This window comes from Mesoplodon densirostris, chromosome 3, assembly GCF_025265405.1.
Source record: "Mesoplodon densirostris isolate mMesDen1 chromosome 3, mMesDen1 primary haplotype, whole genome shotgun sequence".
Classification (NCBI taxonomy): domain Eukaryota; kingdom Metazoa; phylum Chordata; class Mammalia; order Artiodactyla; family Ziphiidae; genus Mesoplodon; species Mesoplodon densirostris.
This window is the reverse complement of record NC_082663.1, coordinates 113,037,439-113,054,137: the sequence shown is the minus strand read 5'-3', so window position 1 is coordinate 113,054,137 and position 16,699 is coordinate 113,037,439. Positions and strand designations below refer to the sequence as shown.

Sequence of the window (16,699 nt, the reverse complement as noted above, 5' to 3'; positions counted from 1 at the left end):
CCGATCTAGAAACCAGTCTGTATTTTCACATCCTCTGGGATCTTCCCTTCCCTGATCCCCCAGAAATGTATTCCCTCCATTACCATCCTGGAAATGTTGCTCCTATCCCAACAACATGACCGTTTTTCCATTTTGCCTCCTACCCTGCTGCTTAAGAGGTCACCTTCATTTCTACAGTTACGGCACCTGCTCCAAATTGCAGTAATCCAGCTCAGAGGACCAGGGCATTGAGGGTCATATCCCAGGGCTGCTCCAGCCAGAGGCAAGGGAGCACCACCCAGGAAAGGAATGCCATGGTCTCTGGGTAACTGGAGGAAACTATCCCCTTTTGCACACAAGACAGCGGGCCTCGGATGCTGCCCACCTCCTTCCTCCCCAAGCAGATCCCTCATTTCAACTAGGCCAAGCTTCCTGACCAGATACTCTCCTCCACCCGAGGCCTCACTGCAGCAGCCCACAAAGTCCAGCTACCCCCCTTCTAAAGCATCCTCTCAGCATCTAACCCCACTGGCCACTGCCACCTCTCACTTCTCAAATCTCCCTCCGCCCTAACATGCCTCATGGATGATCATTCCCCTCTGGCAGCTGCTTGTTTCCTTCAAAGCTTCCACTTCCTCTTCCTGACACAGCCAAACACCATCCTTTACTCTCTAAAGCAGGAAGAACACACCCTGAGCCCCAAAGCTTCCTTCCACAACCAACTGTAGCTTCAGGATCTCTTGATTCCATGTCTGTACAATTTCCTAATCTTATCCAGACTCTCACAAACATCTGCACTGACTCCTGCAGACCGGAAGCTCCACATGTCTATTGTCTTTTATTCCAGGTTTGAAACCTTGGAGCCATTCTTTTTGAAATATATTTTTAATTTGTTTAATATTATAAAATTCCAAAATGCTTAGTACATAAATCTTAGAAAATACAAACAAGCAAAAACTTACAAACAGAAATCACTCACAATCCCACACTGGGAGAAAACCATTTCATTTTGAAACACCTATCCAGTTTTGATATTTATGCAAACACATTCCATGGTCTTTCCAAACATGGGAAGCTGTGCATATTGTTTTACAACGTGTATTATAATTTTACATTAAGAAATGATCTGTTAAAGCTACTTAAAGAAAAATGATTGAAATCAATCAAGTATACAAAGTGTACTACCAAAAGCCAGATCAATATAAAATGTTGGGAGGCCCCTGAAGCCTAGCCTGAGTTGCCTTGTCATTACCCCATAAAGGTTAACTACTTCCTCTGCTTCTAACAGCATGGTTTTGTTTTAAAGTCACTTTTCCATCTTCCCCCTTCCTCCTGTACCAAGACCTACCATTTCCCCCTTCACTTGGCTCATCCCCCTAAAACGTGATTATAAAAAGTTCCACTACCTCCAACTTCCCCCAGGCCCCACTCACTCTGCACATATCACATGAGCATCCCTAAAACATTGTCACTCTCAGGTCAGGCTAAAAGCCCCAGTGCTCCATACCAGGACTCCAGTCTCTCAGCCCTACCACCTCTGACAGCGCCCCAACAAAAATCCCTCAAGATGTTTGATAGGCATCTCAAAGGCCACTGGTCTAAAGCCTCTGTGTGAATTCTCATCAACCTGATGGGAGCCATAGAAGTTCTTCACATTAAGCTGAAGCTGCCCCACTGCAAGACCGTCCCACCAGCCCTGGCTTGCCTCCAACACCCTCTTCCCCAGTGACACCGGGGATGCTGGTATCTCTCCTGGGTAAACAGGTATGCTACTCTTTCCAGGTTGATTCCAACAGCCCTATAAAATGGCTACACTCTGGATAATCATCAGCTGGCTGGCTTCCCACTCATGCTACCAGGTGTCCACTCTTCTAAGACAGAGGCCCAGAAAAAAAAAAAAAGACTTTACTCCAGACACTTCTTGAAGGTGGCGGGCACAGGCCCTGTTGGTAGGCCTGGCACTGGGACTGTTAAGTAGCAGGACTACAGGGAGGAAGGCCCCAGACCCTTCCCCATCTAGGCCCTATGCTTTGTATAGTTAGCGTCTCTTCTGGTGGCTTCACCCTCTTTCAACACTCAACACCACCCCACATACACACCAAGACACACATGCATGCACACACTGTTGGAACTGTCACTGGTAACAACTGTTACTAGCACATTCTGGGCCATGTCCTGTTCTTTGAAGGGGCAGTCATCAGTCCTGGCACTGGCCTTTATAGGGCTGTAACCCACCTCCTGCTAATATCAAAACCCTCAAAGGCCCAGTCACAGGAGCAAGGTAAGGATTTCTAAGTCAGAGAACTGGGCCAACATTCAACATGGGAGAATAAGTATGGAAAGAGCTACTTCTTACCACCCAGTGTGCTAAGCCTCAAATGTTCTTCAGAATGGAGGTCTCTGACAAATGTTAACTACTTGGAATTTTGCTTAGAGGACTCTTAACTCTAGAGAAGAGTTTTTATTTAAAACACAAAAACATACAAACATACACACATACACACCCTTCATTATGAAATTAAGAAAACCATTCCTTTGAGTGTAAGACAGGTTTCTTTTTATTAAGTTTTCCTAAAACTTGTCGCATGTTTACCGAATGTTTTTCTTTGTGTAAGAACGTAACCTGGAGCTTTAACAAACCAATTGGGACAATGCAACCCGGATAAATGCTTGTCTGCACACAAGTCATCGATTACCATTCTCTGGCCTGGCCTCCATGTAAATCCAATTGGTCTTAAAGCCTATCTAAACAGAGAGCAAGCAGACCACATCATCTTATTTCTAGTTTAAACTTTAAACCTCAAACTCACCCCCATCCCAAGACCCACACCCTCCCCCACACACAAAAGAAAATTTTTAGAAGAAATGGCCATTAGGAACTGAGTCAGTTGCCTAAGAATTGGCTTAATCCTGCAGCCAGCACTCCTAAGTAGCTCTTGGCCTCACAGCGGGCCAGCTGGAACTCTTGAAGCAGGACAGGTAGAGAATGGATAGAGGAGGCTCTAAGAACAGGGCCAAGTCCTGGTGCTGCGAGGCTTCCACACATGCTTACACTCCAACATAAATACACTTCCACCTTCCTCCTCTAAGTGATGTTTCTCTATAGCACTTTAGAGCTTGTAACACTCGAAATTTTTTAGTGCAGAGATGGACAGAAACGTATTCTAGATATGCAAGGTATAATCTTATTTCTAACAACATAGGCCAAAATTAACAGAGCAGCTCTCTGTTATACAGATTAACAATTACAAAGGTCCAAAAAGTAACCAACAAAGATTGTAACAGTTTCTAGGGCAGGTACCAGCTCTGGCCTCTAATACTACAGGTTTCCCTTAGTTTCCAAAATGCCTCACTCCTATCAGCACTGCCCAAAGGGCAGTCACAGGGAATGCTTTGGTGCTCCTGACACTGGCTGCACAGTAAGAATGAGGTGTTGCTAAAGTCAGCACCACACTTCTGTAACACTTATTTCAGACTCATCCAGTACAATCCAGTGCATCTTAGTTTTCTGTATGATCTGTCTGCTGTTTTAACACATACAAATTGGAAGATTCATCACAGATATTAACACAACACATAAGTGATTGTGAATGAGAAAAAAGAACTTTTAACTCTTGTCATAAGACTTCAAGCTATACCTCAATTTTTACACAGAACATCTCACCTGAATAAGCAGGCCAGGATACAAATCTTCACACCATAATTAACAAGAATCAATCCCTCAGTTAAATTTACCAGGCCTATATCCAACAGTACATCTACCCAATTCTAACCTTCCGAAGAGAAAATTATTTAGACTTTGATACTTGGGATATTAGTGGACATACTTTCAGGAACACACATTCTTAGGAAGAGCCTGCAGGTCTAAAATCCTCAGTTAACAACTTGCTCCAGGTGAAAGGATCTATTTTCCCAGGAGCAACACACTGCATTTGTAATAGTAGCTCCTTTAACTGGGGGAAGATGGGAAGATAGGAAGACGGGGTGGGAGTCCCAGCGGAGCTGACTGACACGTGATGAAGCTCAGAGCATACCTCTGTTGTTCTCTGTTAATCCATGCCATGCGCTCTAGTCCTCAGAAACAGAGGGAGACCCCTCCTCCATCCCCACACCAAGCGGGGAGCCTTTGTCGCAATCTCCACAGCAGATCTGTGAAGCACAATTAGAGTTCCTGCCATATATGTCATAATAAAAAGTCTGCTTGATAGCTAGGTATAGCTTGTGCTATAGCTCAACTTTCTAAAACAAACTTCTCTTTGTATAAGCATGATTAAACATAAAAGGAGTGAAGCATAAGCTCAGTAAGACTAACTGGGCTTCTAAATAGTACCATTATGAAAAAGATACAATGCACTTCATTTCTGTATCTAACTATTTCGAAGTCAAAATGCTCCATACATTACCTATATCCCCCGCCACCCAAATCCCCTAAAAACTAAGAAATCTCCAGTATTTAATTGCTCTAGTTGATATTTAGAACAAAGTTGACAACTTAAAGCTTTATAATAGTCTGTTTTAATATAAACAATTGTTGGAATCAATCAATGTCCATTTCAGGAAGCTTCTTGTCTGAATCCGAAGGCAGAGCTGTGTCTGTACCCTGCTCAGCAGCCTGAGGGCCTGGGCTGTCTCCTTGTCCATCCACTGGTCCATTCTGCTCTGCATTTTTTTGCTCCTCTTTTGGAGGTTCCACTTTGGGTTTCGGCTTTGAAATTATAGGGCTACAGATACTCGTCAGCTCCTAGAACAACAGGAGAGAAAACTGTGGTTCCTTGTAACAAATTTTACATGGCATACTAAGATCCAAGTCCACCCTCTCCTACCCTGTCCCCAAGCCAGAAGCAAAGATGCAATAATGAAATTCTCTCCTATTAATAATAAATAATGAGACTGACTAGAAAAGACTATTAAATCTTAAAAATCATACATTACTTTAATTTTAGCTTCAATCTCTTTTGCCTTGACAACTGGATCCATGGTCAGACTCTGCTTGTTCTGCAGATTCAGCTTGTTATTCATCCACTCCACGGCCTCATTCGTGCTTTTTTCTACCCTCACCAGCTCAGCAGCATCCAAATGGTCATACTGGTCCTCCTGCAACCAGTAGCCAACCAGACAAGTGTCAAAGGATGATACTGTCCCTACTCAAACATTGCCTAGTTCTTCACCATCTTTCAAAAAGTTACAATCTTTCCCAAAATGAAGCCCACCTAGCCTCACAAACTACATAGACACTCAATTCCCGAAGAATTCAGAAAAGTAACCCCAATTTTTAAAACACAGAGGAAATACATTTAAAGGCCAAAATTACACAAGGTGGTAAATAAAATGTTTCAGCACTATAAATAGCACATGCTTTACACAAAATCTTATAATTTCACAATGCAAAAAAAAAAATTACATGTCATTAGGTATGAGACCTGAGATTTAGGCATCCTTGTTAGGAACCAAAATAATAATGAGTACAGTTTTTTGTAAGAGGCCTTTCAGGGCTTCCCTGGTGGCGCAGTGGTTGAGAGTCCACCTGCTGATGCAGGGGACACAGGTTTGTGCCCCAGTCTGGGAGGATCCCACGTGCCGCGGAGCGGCTGGGCGAGTGAGCCATGGCCGCTGGGCCTGCACGTCCGGAGCCTGTGCTCCGCAACGGGAGAGGCCACAACAGTGAGAGGCCCGCGTACCGCAAAAAAAAAAAAAAAAAAAAAAAAAAAAAAAGAGGCCTTTCAGAAGCAAAATTTTTTAATTAAAAGTAATTTTTTTAGAAAGCTCAATTTATCTGTCTTAAAGTTTCTTACACTGACAATACATCAAGAACCTGGAGTATATGGGCCTCCCTGGTGGCGCAGTGGTTGAGAGTCCGCCTGCCGATGCAGGGGACACGGGTTCGTGCCCCGATCCCGGAGGATCCCACATGCCGCAGAGCGGCTGGGCCCGCGAGCCATGGCCGCGGAGCCTGTGTGTCCGGAGTCTGTGCTCCGCAACGGGAGAGGCCACAGCAGTGAGAGGCCCGCGTACAGCAAAAAAAAAAAAAAAAAAAAAAAAAAGAACCTGGAGTATAATAGTGGAGTTAACCAAACTATTTAGCAAAGTTTGGGAGCCACCCAAACTTTGGAATCAGACCCCAGGCCAAATCCCAGCTCCCCCAATAGTAACCTTGGGTGAGGATTAAAGAAGTTAGAAATTATCTACAAATGTTGATACTACCACCTACTTCATAAGGGTACTGTGCGAATTTAATCAGATAATATATTTAAGGAGTATATATCATATAGTGCTCAAAAAAAATGAAAGTAGTTTATTGTTGAGACAGTCCTACATCTGCGTAACAAACCAAATTATTTGCCTAATGTGTTCTAACACCAAAATAGAGCAAGTTAAGTCAATGATCAAACATTTCATAACAAGAAAAGGAAGCTGCATCATACTGCTCAATTCCATAGTTCCCTTATTAAAGAAAAGCAGCAAATCCCAGGGTTCTTAGTAAGATTATATAAAATATTATACATTACATTAACATCCAAAAAGAAAATACTATCATTAAACAACAGTTAACAAAAAACTGCTACGTAAATGTCTCAAAACTTAACTCTACCGAAACAATAATAGGGAAGAGAAGAAAAAAAAAGAAAAAAAGAAAAAAGATACCTTGTTTTTGAAAGAGCTGATTACTTTCATATACTGTTGGATTTGTTTCCCTAGTTCGTCAAATAATTTTGGTCTTTCTTCAGATTCCTGGAATCGCATCTTAATAGGCTGACCTAGATCCTTAACAGAAGAGAGAATATACAAATTCTTCACAGGGGAGTTTAAACTGTAAGAGTAGTATCTTTCTACTAAGATTATGAATTAAAATACATTTAATCTCCATGTTCTATATATAAAAAGTTGAGTATTTTTCCCCAGCCAGTTGAAATATATCCTCAGTCTACATGAGAATATACCTCAATACTGTTCCAAGTGGAGCCACTTCAACTTGTCACTTGAACCCTAGTTCTCAAAATACATTAGGGAGACAACAAAAAATTAGGTGCCTCCAGACAGTGATATGGTGTACTTCACCATATATGAAGTACACTTGAAAAAATAAAAAATAAATTTTCTTTTAAACCTGTATCTGACAAAGCCTCCAGCTGCAACCATCAATTTACCAGATAACATTAAACACCAGAGTTGAAAAGGAGCAAAATCCAGACCAGGAATAAATCCTCCAGCACGAATGATCAAGTTTTTTCATCAACTAAGTAAGGGAGGAGAAATGATGGAAGGAGAACTACAGACACAGATTTAAGAGACATATCAACAGAATGTATGGACCCTGTTTGGATCCTGAGTCAAACAAACTAAAAAATAATTTATGAAGCAACTGGAACCTGAAAACAGACTGAATATATGGTGATATTAATGGTGATATTAAGGAATTTTTATGCGTGTGATAATGGTACAGCTTAAGGCTACATTTTCTTTTAAATACACATTGAAATTTTTTTGGATTAAATATAACCTGAGAGACTTGCTTAAAATAACTGGGAGTGGAAAGGAGCAGAAATAAAACAAAACCAGACATAAGTTGACAACAGTTGAAGCTACTATTCTGTCTACTTTCATGTGTTGGACATCTCCCATAATAAAAAGTAAATCAAAAACCTCAATGGGAAGGATCTCACTGGAGACTCTTAATATTCTTGCCAGAATGACAGGAAACTGCAGGCACTGTCCTTCAGCAATTCCATTCCAGAGGTTAGTCACAATGGCCCAGTTTGACAAGAAACTAAGTAATCCAGAGAAATGCAAAAAGTTCTTGTGTATTTGCATCTTTTTCCAAACAAAAGGCCTCTGGCTTCCCTGGTGGTGCAGTGGTTGGGGGTCCGCCTGCCGATGCAGGGGGCGCAGGTTCGTGCCCCGGTCCAGGAGGGTCCCGCGTGCCACGGAGCGGCTGAGCCCGTGAGCCATGGCCGCTGAGCCTGCGCGTCCGGAGCCTGTGCTCCGCAGCGGGAGAGGCCGCAACAGTGAGAGGCCCGTGTACCGCCAAAAATAAAAAAGGCCTCAACTTTAAATAATTCTTTGTACTTTTAACTCTAAGGTGTAACTATCAGCTTCTTTAAATACAAAACCAGACGCTTCTGCTCTATTGAGAATCAAAGCTGTATACACGCAGCCCTGCTCCAACTGCATTTCAAGTACCTTTAGGACAGGGATGCATCTTGCTAGTCTTTCAATCTCTTGACACCAAGAACATACTCAAGCTCCAATTCAGTGAAACAGTTTAGGTCTAAACTCAATTTTCAGAAAAATTCTTTTGCTATTACAAAGTTCTGCAAGAAAGATAGTGAACCTAAGTGATAAAAAGTATAGCTCTTCAGTCACTTTCAACCTGCCTTCAATTACTTAACATGAGAATTACTCTCAATTTTGAGATACTCTCCATGGAAACTACAGCATTTCTGCTTTCAAGAGTCACTCACTTTTAATTCAGCCAATTTATCAACATAAACTTGCTTTGGCTGGTCTTCTCCATCCTCATACAACCAATTTTCAGTATCTTCTAGTTTTAAGGTAAAATTGTTACGGTCCTAAAGATGAAGGAAATGTTGCAATTTAGTCAGTCAAAAATCAGTTGATTCACAAATGAAGAAACAGGCACAAATTATGATATATATGGATTTTCTTTAAAATACAGGGGAGTGGAGAGATGGGGATATGGAAAACAAAATTGAAAAAATGTTATTTTGCTTTATAGGTACAAGGGTGTTTATTACACCATTTTCTCCGCTGTAGGGGACATATGGATATGTTTGAAAATTTCAGAATTAAAAACTACATTTAAAACTTAAGTGAGTTACATAGTTAATAATACTTTAGTGCATATATGAAAGTTACTAAGAGAATAAATCTTAAAAGTTCTCGTCACAAGAAAAAAAAATTTTTAAGTACGTGTAGTGATGGATGTTTAACTAGACTTATTGTGGTAATTATTTCACAATGTATACGAACATCGAATCATTATGCTGTACACCTGAAACTAATATAAAGTTATATGTCAATTATACTGAATTTTTTTTAAGAATTGAGTTAAAATAAACATCAGGGAAAAGTGAGCTGATTTCAAGAAAAATACTAGGTAAATAATAGCATGCAAAAATGTATCAAAAAGTGACACACCAGGGCTTCCCTGGTGGCGCAGTGGTTGAGAGTCTGCCTGCTGATGCAGGGGACACGGGTTCGTGCCCTGGTCTGGGAAGATCCCACGTGCCGCGGAGCGGCTGGGCCTGTGAGCCATAGCCGTTGAGCCTGCACGTCCAGAGCTTGTGCTCCGCAATGGGAGAGGCCACAACAGTGAGAGGCCCATGTACGGCAAAAAAAAAAAAAGTGACACACCAAAAAAAGAGTGATGCACAACATCTAACCTTTGGGAAACACTCCATCAATAGAAAATAAAACGATATAAAACTTTTCCCCAAAAAAGTGCATTTTTAATCATTTTTCTGTATACCTACAGATACAAACTTCCCTTGTTAACTACATTTAAGGATCCTGCCGGAGGAAGCACACTAAGCAGGCACACTGAGGCACATACTTACATCTTCACTCACAAACTTCTCATATTCACCACTAAGCTTGTCTCTCATTTCGTACACATATTCTTCTACTGCATTCTTAGCATCATTCCTCTCCTTCTCTAGTTTATCCTGCATGATCATCTTACCCTGTGAACAGTACAGTTAGACATTCAGAAAACTGAGACAATTTCCCCTTAACTATTAAGTAATATAAAAGTAGAGAAGCCTTCTTCCTCAAATCCTTTTAGTTCTGCGAATCATCTGCGGAAAGAGAGCTGGAAGCATCAGTCCTTAGTAAATTATGAAGATCAAGTGAGAGTTCTGTGGGTGTGCTTAGAAAAAAAGAGCAATAGAAGAAATACCAAGATGCTGAAACTCAAAAGCAAAAATAAGGAAAAGAATTTAAGACAAGAGAACTTTAAGAAACTATTAGCTCAATGTCACAAGGTGAGTATACTCTGCTTGTATTACATACCCAGGAATATCAAACTATTCATATAGTATAGATGTTAAAGGGTCTATGAAACAAAACTATTCTAAGATCCAATGTATATATGATGAGAAACCTCACAGACAATAATTAACTGAGTAACTGTGCTCCAGGGTCCCAAACCTTGCATCGCTCACCATAACTAGAGTTACATATTGACTGGCAACAGGGAAAGGAACTAATAAACAAAATATTAAGGCTAATGTGATTTCTCCTGCTGATCAACTTCTGTGACCCTGGCCTCAAACATCCCAATCGCTAGTGAACAATCAAACTCACACACCCAAACATGAATGATACCTCCCCTAAATGTCAAAGATCTCAAAACAGGGTTTTTAGCAATAAAGACATAATATCACCATAAAAGAATTTTGATGTTATGTCTTGGGATCTATTAAACTTGTCCTCCAATACCCCAAAATCTAAAATTGTTCTCAAACCCCATACAACCTAAAATACATGAAGGTCACTAGACAGAGTTTGAACACTACGATCACGTTAACTTTTTAGCTTATTGCTCTAAAAGACTTAAAATAACCACCTCATTTTCAATGTACAAGTTGAGCATCTCTCTGTCTATCTGCCATAACAGCTGATTCTCAATTGGCAGGTCCACAGTACTGGTCTTCACTTTTGCCTTCTTGGCTTGAGGGGGCTGGTCCATCTTTTTGTCTTTTGATCCAGCTTGAGAGGTCTAAAATAACAGAAATCATTAAAAACACTTATACAGACTCTTAAACTTCCAAATGAGTCATGTTTCAAAGGCTGGTTTTGCTCTTTTATTAACTTAGTTTGTGTTCTTACAATATCTGGAAAGTTAAAAATATAAATATTTTTGACTATAAATAGTCAAATCCATAGAGATAGAAAGTAATGGTGGTTGCCAGGGGACAGGGGGAGGAGGGATAGAGGAATGGGGAATTGTTGCTTAATAGGTAGTTTTAGTCTGGCGAAATGAAAAAGACTGTAGCACAATGTGATTATACTTAACACTACTGATCTGTACACACACATACACTTATTTACATATATACACACAAAAACAACCTCCCATAATCCCACTATCAACATATAATCACTATTAAATATTCTCTAATTTTCTTCCACTCTTATCTAAACATATGAACATGCATAGGAAATTAGTGGGGAGAGGGTATGAAATTTTTAAGGATCAGAAATCCAGTAGTAATATGACTTCCAGAGTATCTGCACATATTTACATTCTCACAAGGAGTAACAGAATCCATTCCACTATACCCTGGCCAAAAAAAGGAATTCATTTACCATGATCTATTATTTTCGTTGGGTCAATAACCTTTTTTCACACAGTTATAAGGCATATTTATTTCTTCAAATTGCCTAGTCATATTTCATCCAGCGTTCTCTTGGGATCTTTGTGATTTTCCCCCCAAGTGATTGACTCTTCTAGTTTTTTCCTAATCTTCTATTACTTGTCTATGCAAGCTTTTATTGTTGAATCTATCCACCTTTTCCTTTCTGATTACTTTCATTGCTTTTACGCTTTGAAAGCTCTTGCTGATCCACAAATTAGAAAAATATCCATTCCAGTTGTTTTTTATTTGTAACTTTCAAATAATCTAGAATACAAAGTCATTTCCCCATCTCCTGTCCAAATCTTAAGTCAGGGCTGATTTATGCCTCATTTGTATTTTATTTCCCTTAGAAACAATACTATGAAAGGCGTCAGTTCCCGAGCCACCTCAGGGAAGGAACATAAATAAGAAACCCCATGAAACTTGCCACAGCTCCACGGCATTGGGGAGCGGGGAGGGGAAGGCAGGCGGGTCCACCTCTCTCCTTTCTCCTCCCCGACCTTCCCAAACACAGAAAAATACGTACTTCTCTTACCCACTGCTGTCCCCAACCCAGGCAATAACAGGTCTTCCACCTTGGAAAAGGCCTACAGTACACTAAAGCATCTATGAGGATGATTTCCTCTGCCATTTTTTTTTTTTTACAATTATTTGCACAGCTAAAGGAATAAAATTTGTTAACTGACATGAAAATGGGTACCAGACTTAAGCCTCCTAAAGGCTCTGCCAAACCCTTTTAAATGCCACAATCAGAAATACCTTAGAAGGTGAAATTATACACTGCAATGTCAAATAATTTGGAAGAAAAGCTGTTTTCAATGCTGATGACAAAATTTAAACATGAAAACTCTAAAGTTAAAGAACAGGTTGTAAAGGATCCAAAAATGCTACATATCCATTTAAATACTTGGGATAAATATTAACATTACTTACAAAATATATTTCAAAACATTATTATTTAAAACAGTGCATTTCAACAAAAAGACAAGTTTCAGAGAGCTGACAAAATTTGAAAGAAACATCTTTCATTGTTTATTAGTAAAGAATAAATTATGGGTAGGATGACTATTAGTAACAGCCATTCAGAAACCAGCATGAACCAATCACTAGCCTAGTAAAACTAAGGCTTCTGAGTGCTTTCTTCCCACAAACCATCCAGACTAAAGTTCAAAGACCATTTTGCCAAAGATACTTTCCAACCATACTACAAAATCTTGCTTTAAAGACTATTCAGATAAATGAAGATTTCTAATATAATTCCCTTCCAAGACATAATAGGTCAGCCAAAACCATTATGTAAAAAGACGACAAATCATACTCTAAAACACAATTCATACCTCCATTTCTTCAGACTCTGCCTTATTTTCTGCTGGTGTCTGCTGCTGTTGCTCTTCAACATGTGGTTCCTCCTGATCCACTTGCATCTTCTGAAAAACAGGTCACATCAAATCCTGAAACTAGGAAATACTAGTGAAAGACTAAGCAACCTTCATGACACATTGGCAAAATCACATGATGTGGAATTCCTGCTAATTACCAACAATCAGACAACCCAGACTCAAATTCCAGCTATAACACATATGTTACACTTAGAACATGGAAGTTTTCCTCTCTGGATCTCGGTTACTACATCTGTACAATGGAAATAACTCTTGCCTCGTCCTTATATAAATAAGAGTGGCTATAGAACTACATTGTAAAACCATAGCAGTACTTATAAGCACACAGCGTAGCAATATTTAACACAATAAAATCTGAAGAAAGCATGAGTTTCTCCTAGTTTCCTCATGAATACATTTCTCTCAAAAGTCTTAACTTTTTCTAGCAGTTTTTAAATCAGCCTTTCCATCCTCAAAAGTACAACCACTGTGTACATTAGGGGAGGTGGACACCCTGAAAATTCTGTTAAAGGTTTTAAAAGAACAAAGGCTGACAGAAATGACAAAGAAGGGAGAAGTTTGTAGAGACCTTGAATCACACTGGCTTTCAATGCCTGCAGCACATTATAATGACCTCGGAGGCTTTTAAAACTGACACCTGGGCTCTAGCCCAGACCAAGTCAAACAAAATCTGTGGGGATGAGACCCCAAACGTTTATAGTTTTATAAAGCCTTGATTTTTATACACAGTAAGTACAAGACCCAGTGCATGATTCCAACAAATGAGTGTGAATTCTGTGCTACCTGTGGAAATAATCAACTGAGACTCAGCATTCCCCAGTAATCGGAAAGAACCGAGAATAAGTCAAATTGAGAGGTGCATGGTCTGAAGGAGGAAGCCAACTATGTCCCACTTCTATACAAATTCTGTATAAAGACTGCATGCTAGTTCACATATGATGGGGTACACATGCAAACCTACTCTCAGCAGCTCTGTCACCCAGTCTATTTGCTAGAATTTCTAGACAACTGTCACCTCTGAGCCATTATGAATGGCCTAAAATTGTATAAGATTGTCTACATTACCTCTTCCTCCTTTGCATTCTGATCTGTTTCCATCGGTTCCTCATTTTCTTCAAACTTGTGCACTTCCACTAGAGATGCACTGGACACACTAAAAATGCCATGGACATTTACTCGAACCTTGACTTTCACTTTTGAACTGGAGCCATCAGACTGAGGGGTGACTTTCTGAACTGAAAACTGAGCTAAGGACATAAGAAGGACAAAAGAGAACACATAACATAAGAGGATGAATTCAAACACAAATACATGCCCATACTGCCAGGTTATGTCCATTTCTCAGTGAAAGGTCAGTAACATGATACTTCAAATAAGCCAAGTGGGCACTCTCAGAATCTTACTAAATCATCAGATTTCTCCTTCCTCTCTCACATATAGTCAAACTCTTATTTATCTTGTCTCAATTAAGGACTCAAGTACCTCCTAACTCTTCAAACATGTCCTTCCCTCCAGTGCCTTATTCCAATTCATCTTTATAGGCTACTGCCAGATAAATTCCTAGATTTGTCCCACTTTCCTCTACTGAAAACCCCAGTGATTCCACACTGCTTGTCACTTATCAAGAAACTGCCATTTCTAGATTCAGTTACTATACCAGGGTTTTGCTTATGTTTTTTAATTCATAAAACTCTGTAAAGTATGAATTATCACACCTAGTCCTGTTTTACAAATGAGGAAAACAGAGTAGGTTAACTTTCCAAGCTTCTAAGTGCCATTCAAGATATTCCTAATACTTTACCCATGTATTCTAGTTCTGTAATTATCATATTAACTCTAGTTTCTCTCTCCTCGACTGGTATTATATCCAGACTCTAAGTTTCTCAGAGTCAATGAAGACTCAAGCCAACATGGTTCCATAACCTGTGATACTGATTATCACAATTTCCTAATGATTTTCTGTGTACACCTAACTCTATGTTAGGGTCAGAATTGAATCTCTTCAACTCCTTTCAGTAACTAGCACCACATTATGCACAAGGTATAACAATAATGTGCATTAACCAAGAACTACAGCCCAGGGAATTCCCTGGCAGTCCAGTGGTTAGGACTCTGCGCTTTCAATGCCGAGGGCGTGGGTTCGATCCCTGGTCGGGGAACTAACTTCCCTCAAGTCACACAGAGCATCAATCAATCAATCAATCAATCAATAAAAATAAAAACTAAAAAATTTTTAATTAAAAAAAAAAGAAAAGAACTACAGCCCACAATAGGAGATCCAATTAAATAATGACCATCCTGCTGGTTCTAAACCTGGTAATACAACTGAAAGTGATTTTTTTGTGTGTATGATCTAAAATACCTAAATTTCAGCATACTCTACTTGCTTTGCTATTCCAGTTCTCCCAAGCACACATAATTTTTTTTTCTTTTTTTTTTAATTCCCAGTTCTTTACTTACCTATAGCAGGATCTGGATAGGGCAAATCCTGAGGAGCGCTATAATAGGCCTCAAGAGTGAAAGGTTCCTTTCTATAAAATGTGAGTACTTTAGAGAAAGGAGCAGCATGATTTTTTGAAAAGACTTCACAGTCGCTGAACAGAGGAAAAAGACAAAAACACAAATTTAGGACATTGCTAACACTTTTTACCCATGTATTCTAGGTTTGTAATTACTGTATAGCTCTAGTTACTCTTCTCAACTGGCGCTGTTTGCAGATTATAAGAGTTCCCAAGAAAAAAAATATGTGTGTGTGTGTGTGTGTCTAGTGTCAGTTTTAAACATATATATATACACTTCAATCAGCATATAAAAGGCACCAATTATTTCAGCAGGATCAAATAAAAGAAGCTAGTAAGGACACAAACTTATTCTGATGAATGACTAAATAATCACTTTGCTTCATGCACTACGGCAAAATATTACAGATGTGTATAACTTGAAATGGAGAGTATTTTCTAAGACTTAACACTTAAGTACAAAAATGATTAAAAAACATTATTACCTTGACCCTTCTTCAGCTGGAGAATTCCATCTCAGAGATATTGGATATGGTACTACATCAGTGATAGAAAATTCTCTGACTTTGAAAGCAGGCGATAAGATTGCACACTAGAATAATAATTTTTAAAAATTCCATTTGGCAAGTAGTCATATGAACTAATTATTACAATACCTATAAAGAATGACTTCAGAAGACATCTATTTACATTAATAACTTAATAGTACCTAAATAAGTTGTTTTATAAATGTCTATCATTTGTCAAAACCACCCATATAATCTAGCTATTCCTTATTACTTTTCTATTAACCTCAACCTTTATTTAGCTGATGTATAACACTACTTCATGCAACAAATATGCCAAATTCTAGTGGTATTTCAGGCTTACGTATGTTTCTAGTAACTTATTTAATCTTATTACATGTTATATAGTACAAACAATTCCATTTATGAACACCACTTCTGATACCAATTTTAAAACAGAAGTTTTAGAATCTTAGACCTTAAGATCACTGAGCTAACCTCAGACTAGCTGGATACATAAAACCACTGCTGTATTTACAATGACCTATAAATGGCTACCTGTGAAAGAAAGCAAGCTCACCTGCAATGCACAGCCTCTAGTAACAGCTTCATCGGCATTTAGTGTTGTACTAAGTTCTTTACCAAAATATTTGCTGATCTTCTCTTTCACTGCAGGGATTCGTGTTGCACCACCAACTATCTCCACTGCATAAATATCTTCTTTCTTTAACTCTATTTAAAAACAATTAGAATAGACATTTATATTAAAAGAATCTTTTAATTAGTATTTTACAGTGAAATAAAAAGAGCAATATAACATTTTATCACAACAAAATAATTCACAAATGCATAACAAAACCCCACCACTCCTGATCCCCTCCACAATAACACGTGAGGGCGCACACACACACACAGGT

General features: G+C 39.2%; 1 protein-coding gene across 1 annotated transcript in view; it reads right to left on the bottom strand.

The window, feature by feature from the left end:
• Positions 1 to 4,478: 4,478 nt before the first annotated feature.
• The window catches only part of HSPA4 (heat shock protein family A (Hsp70) member 4), a 42,870-nt gene continuing 30,649 nt past the window's right edge, over positions 4,479 to 16,699 (bottom strand). Inside the window, exons 9-19 of the mRNA XM_060093353.1 lie at positions 16,363 to 16,514; positions 15,762 to 15,868; positions 15,218 to 15,351; positions 13,823 to 14,004; positions 12,695 to 12,784; positions 10,565 to 10,717; positions 9,555 to 9,680; positions 8,439 to 8,546; positions 6,622 to 6,741; positions 4,912 to 5,073; positions 4,479 to 4,720 (exon numbers count right to left, since the gene is read on the bottom strand). Of these exons, the coding sequence (XP_059949336.1) occupies positions 4,517 to 4,720; positions 4,912 to 5,073; positions 6,622 to 6,741; positions 8,439 to 8,546; positions 9,555 to 9,680; positions 10,565 to 10,717; positions 12,695 to 12,784; positions 13,823 to 14,004; positions 15,218 to 15,351; positions 15,762 to 15,868; positions 16,363 to 16,514 (1,538 nt within the window). The 3' untranslated portion in view covers positions 4,479 to 4,516. The remainder of the gene's footprint in view (positions 4,721 to 4,911; positions 5,074 to 6,621; positions 6,742 to 8,438; positions 8,547 to 9,554; positions 9,681 to 10,564; positions 10,718 to 12,694; positions 12,785 to 13,822; positions 14,005 to 15,217; positions 15,352 to 15,761; positions 15,869 to 16,362; positions 16,515 to 16,699) is intronic.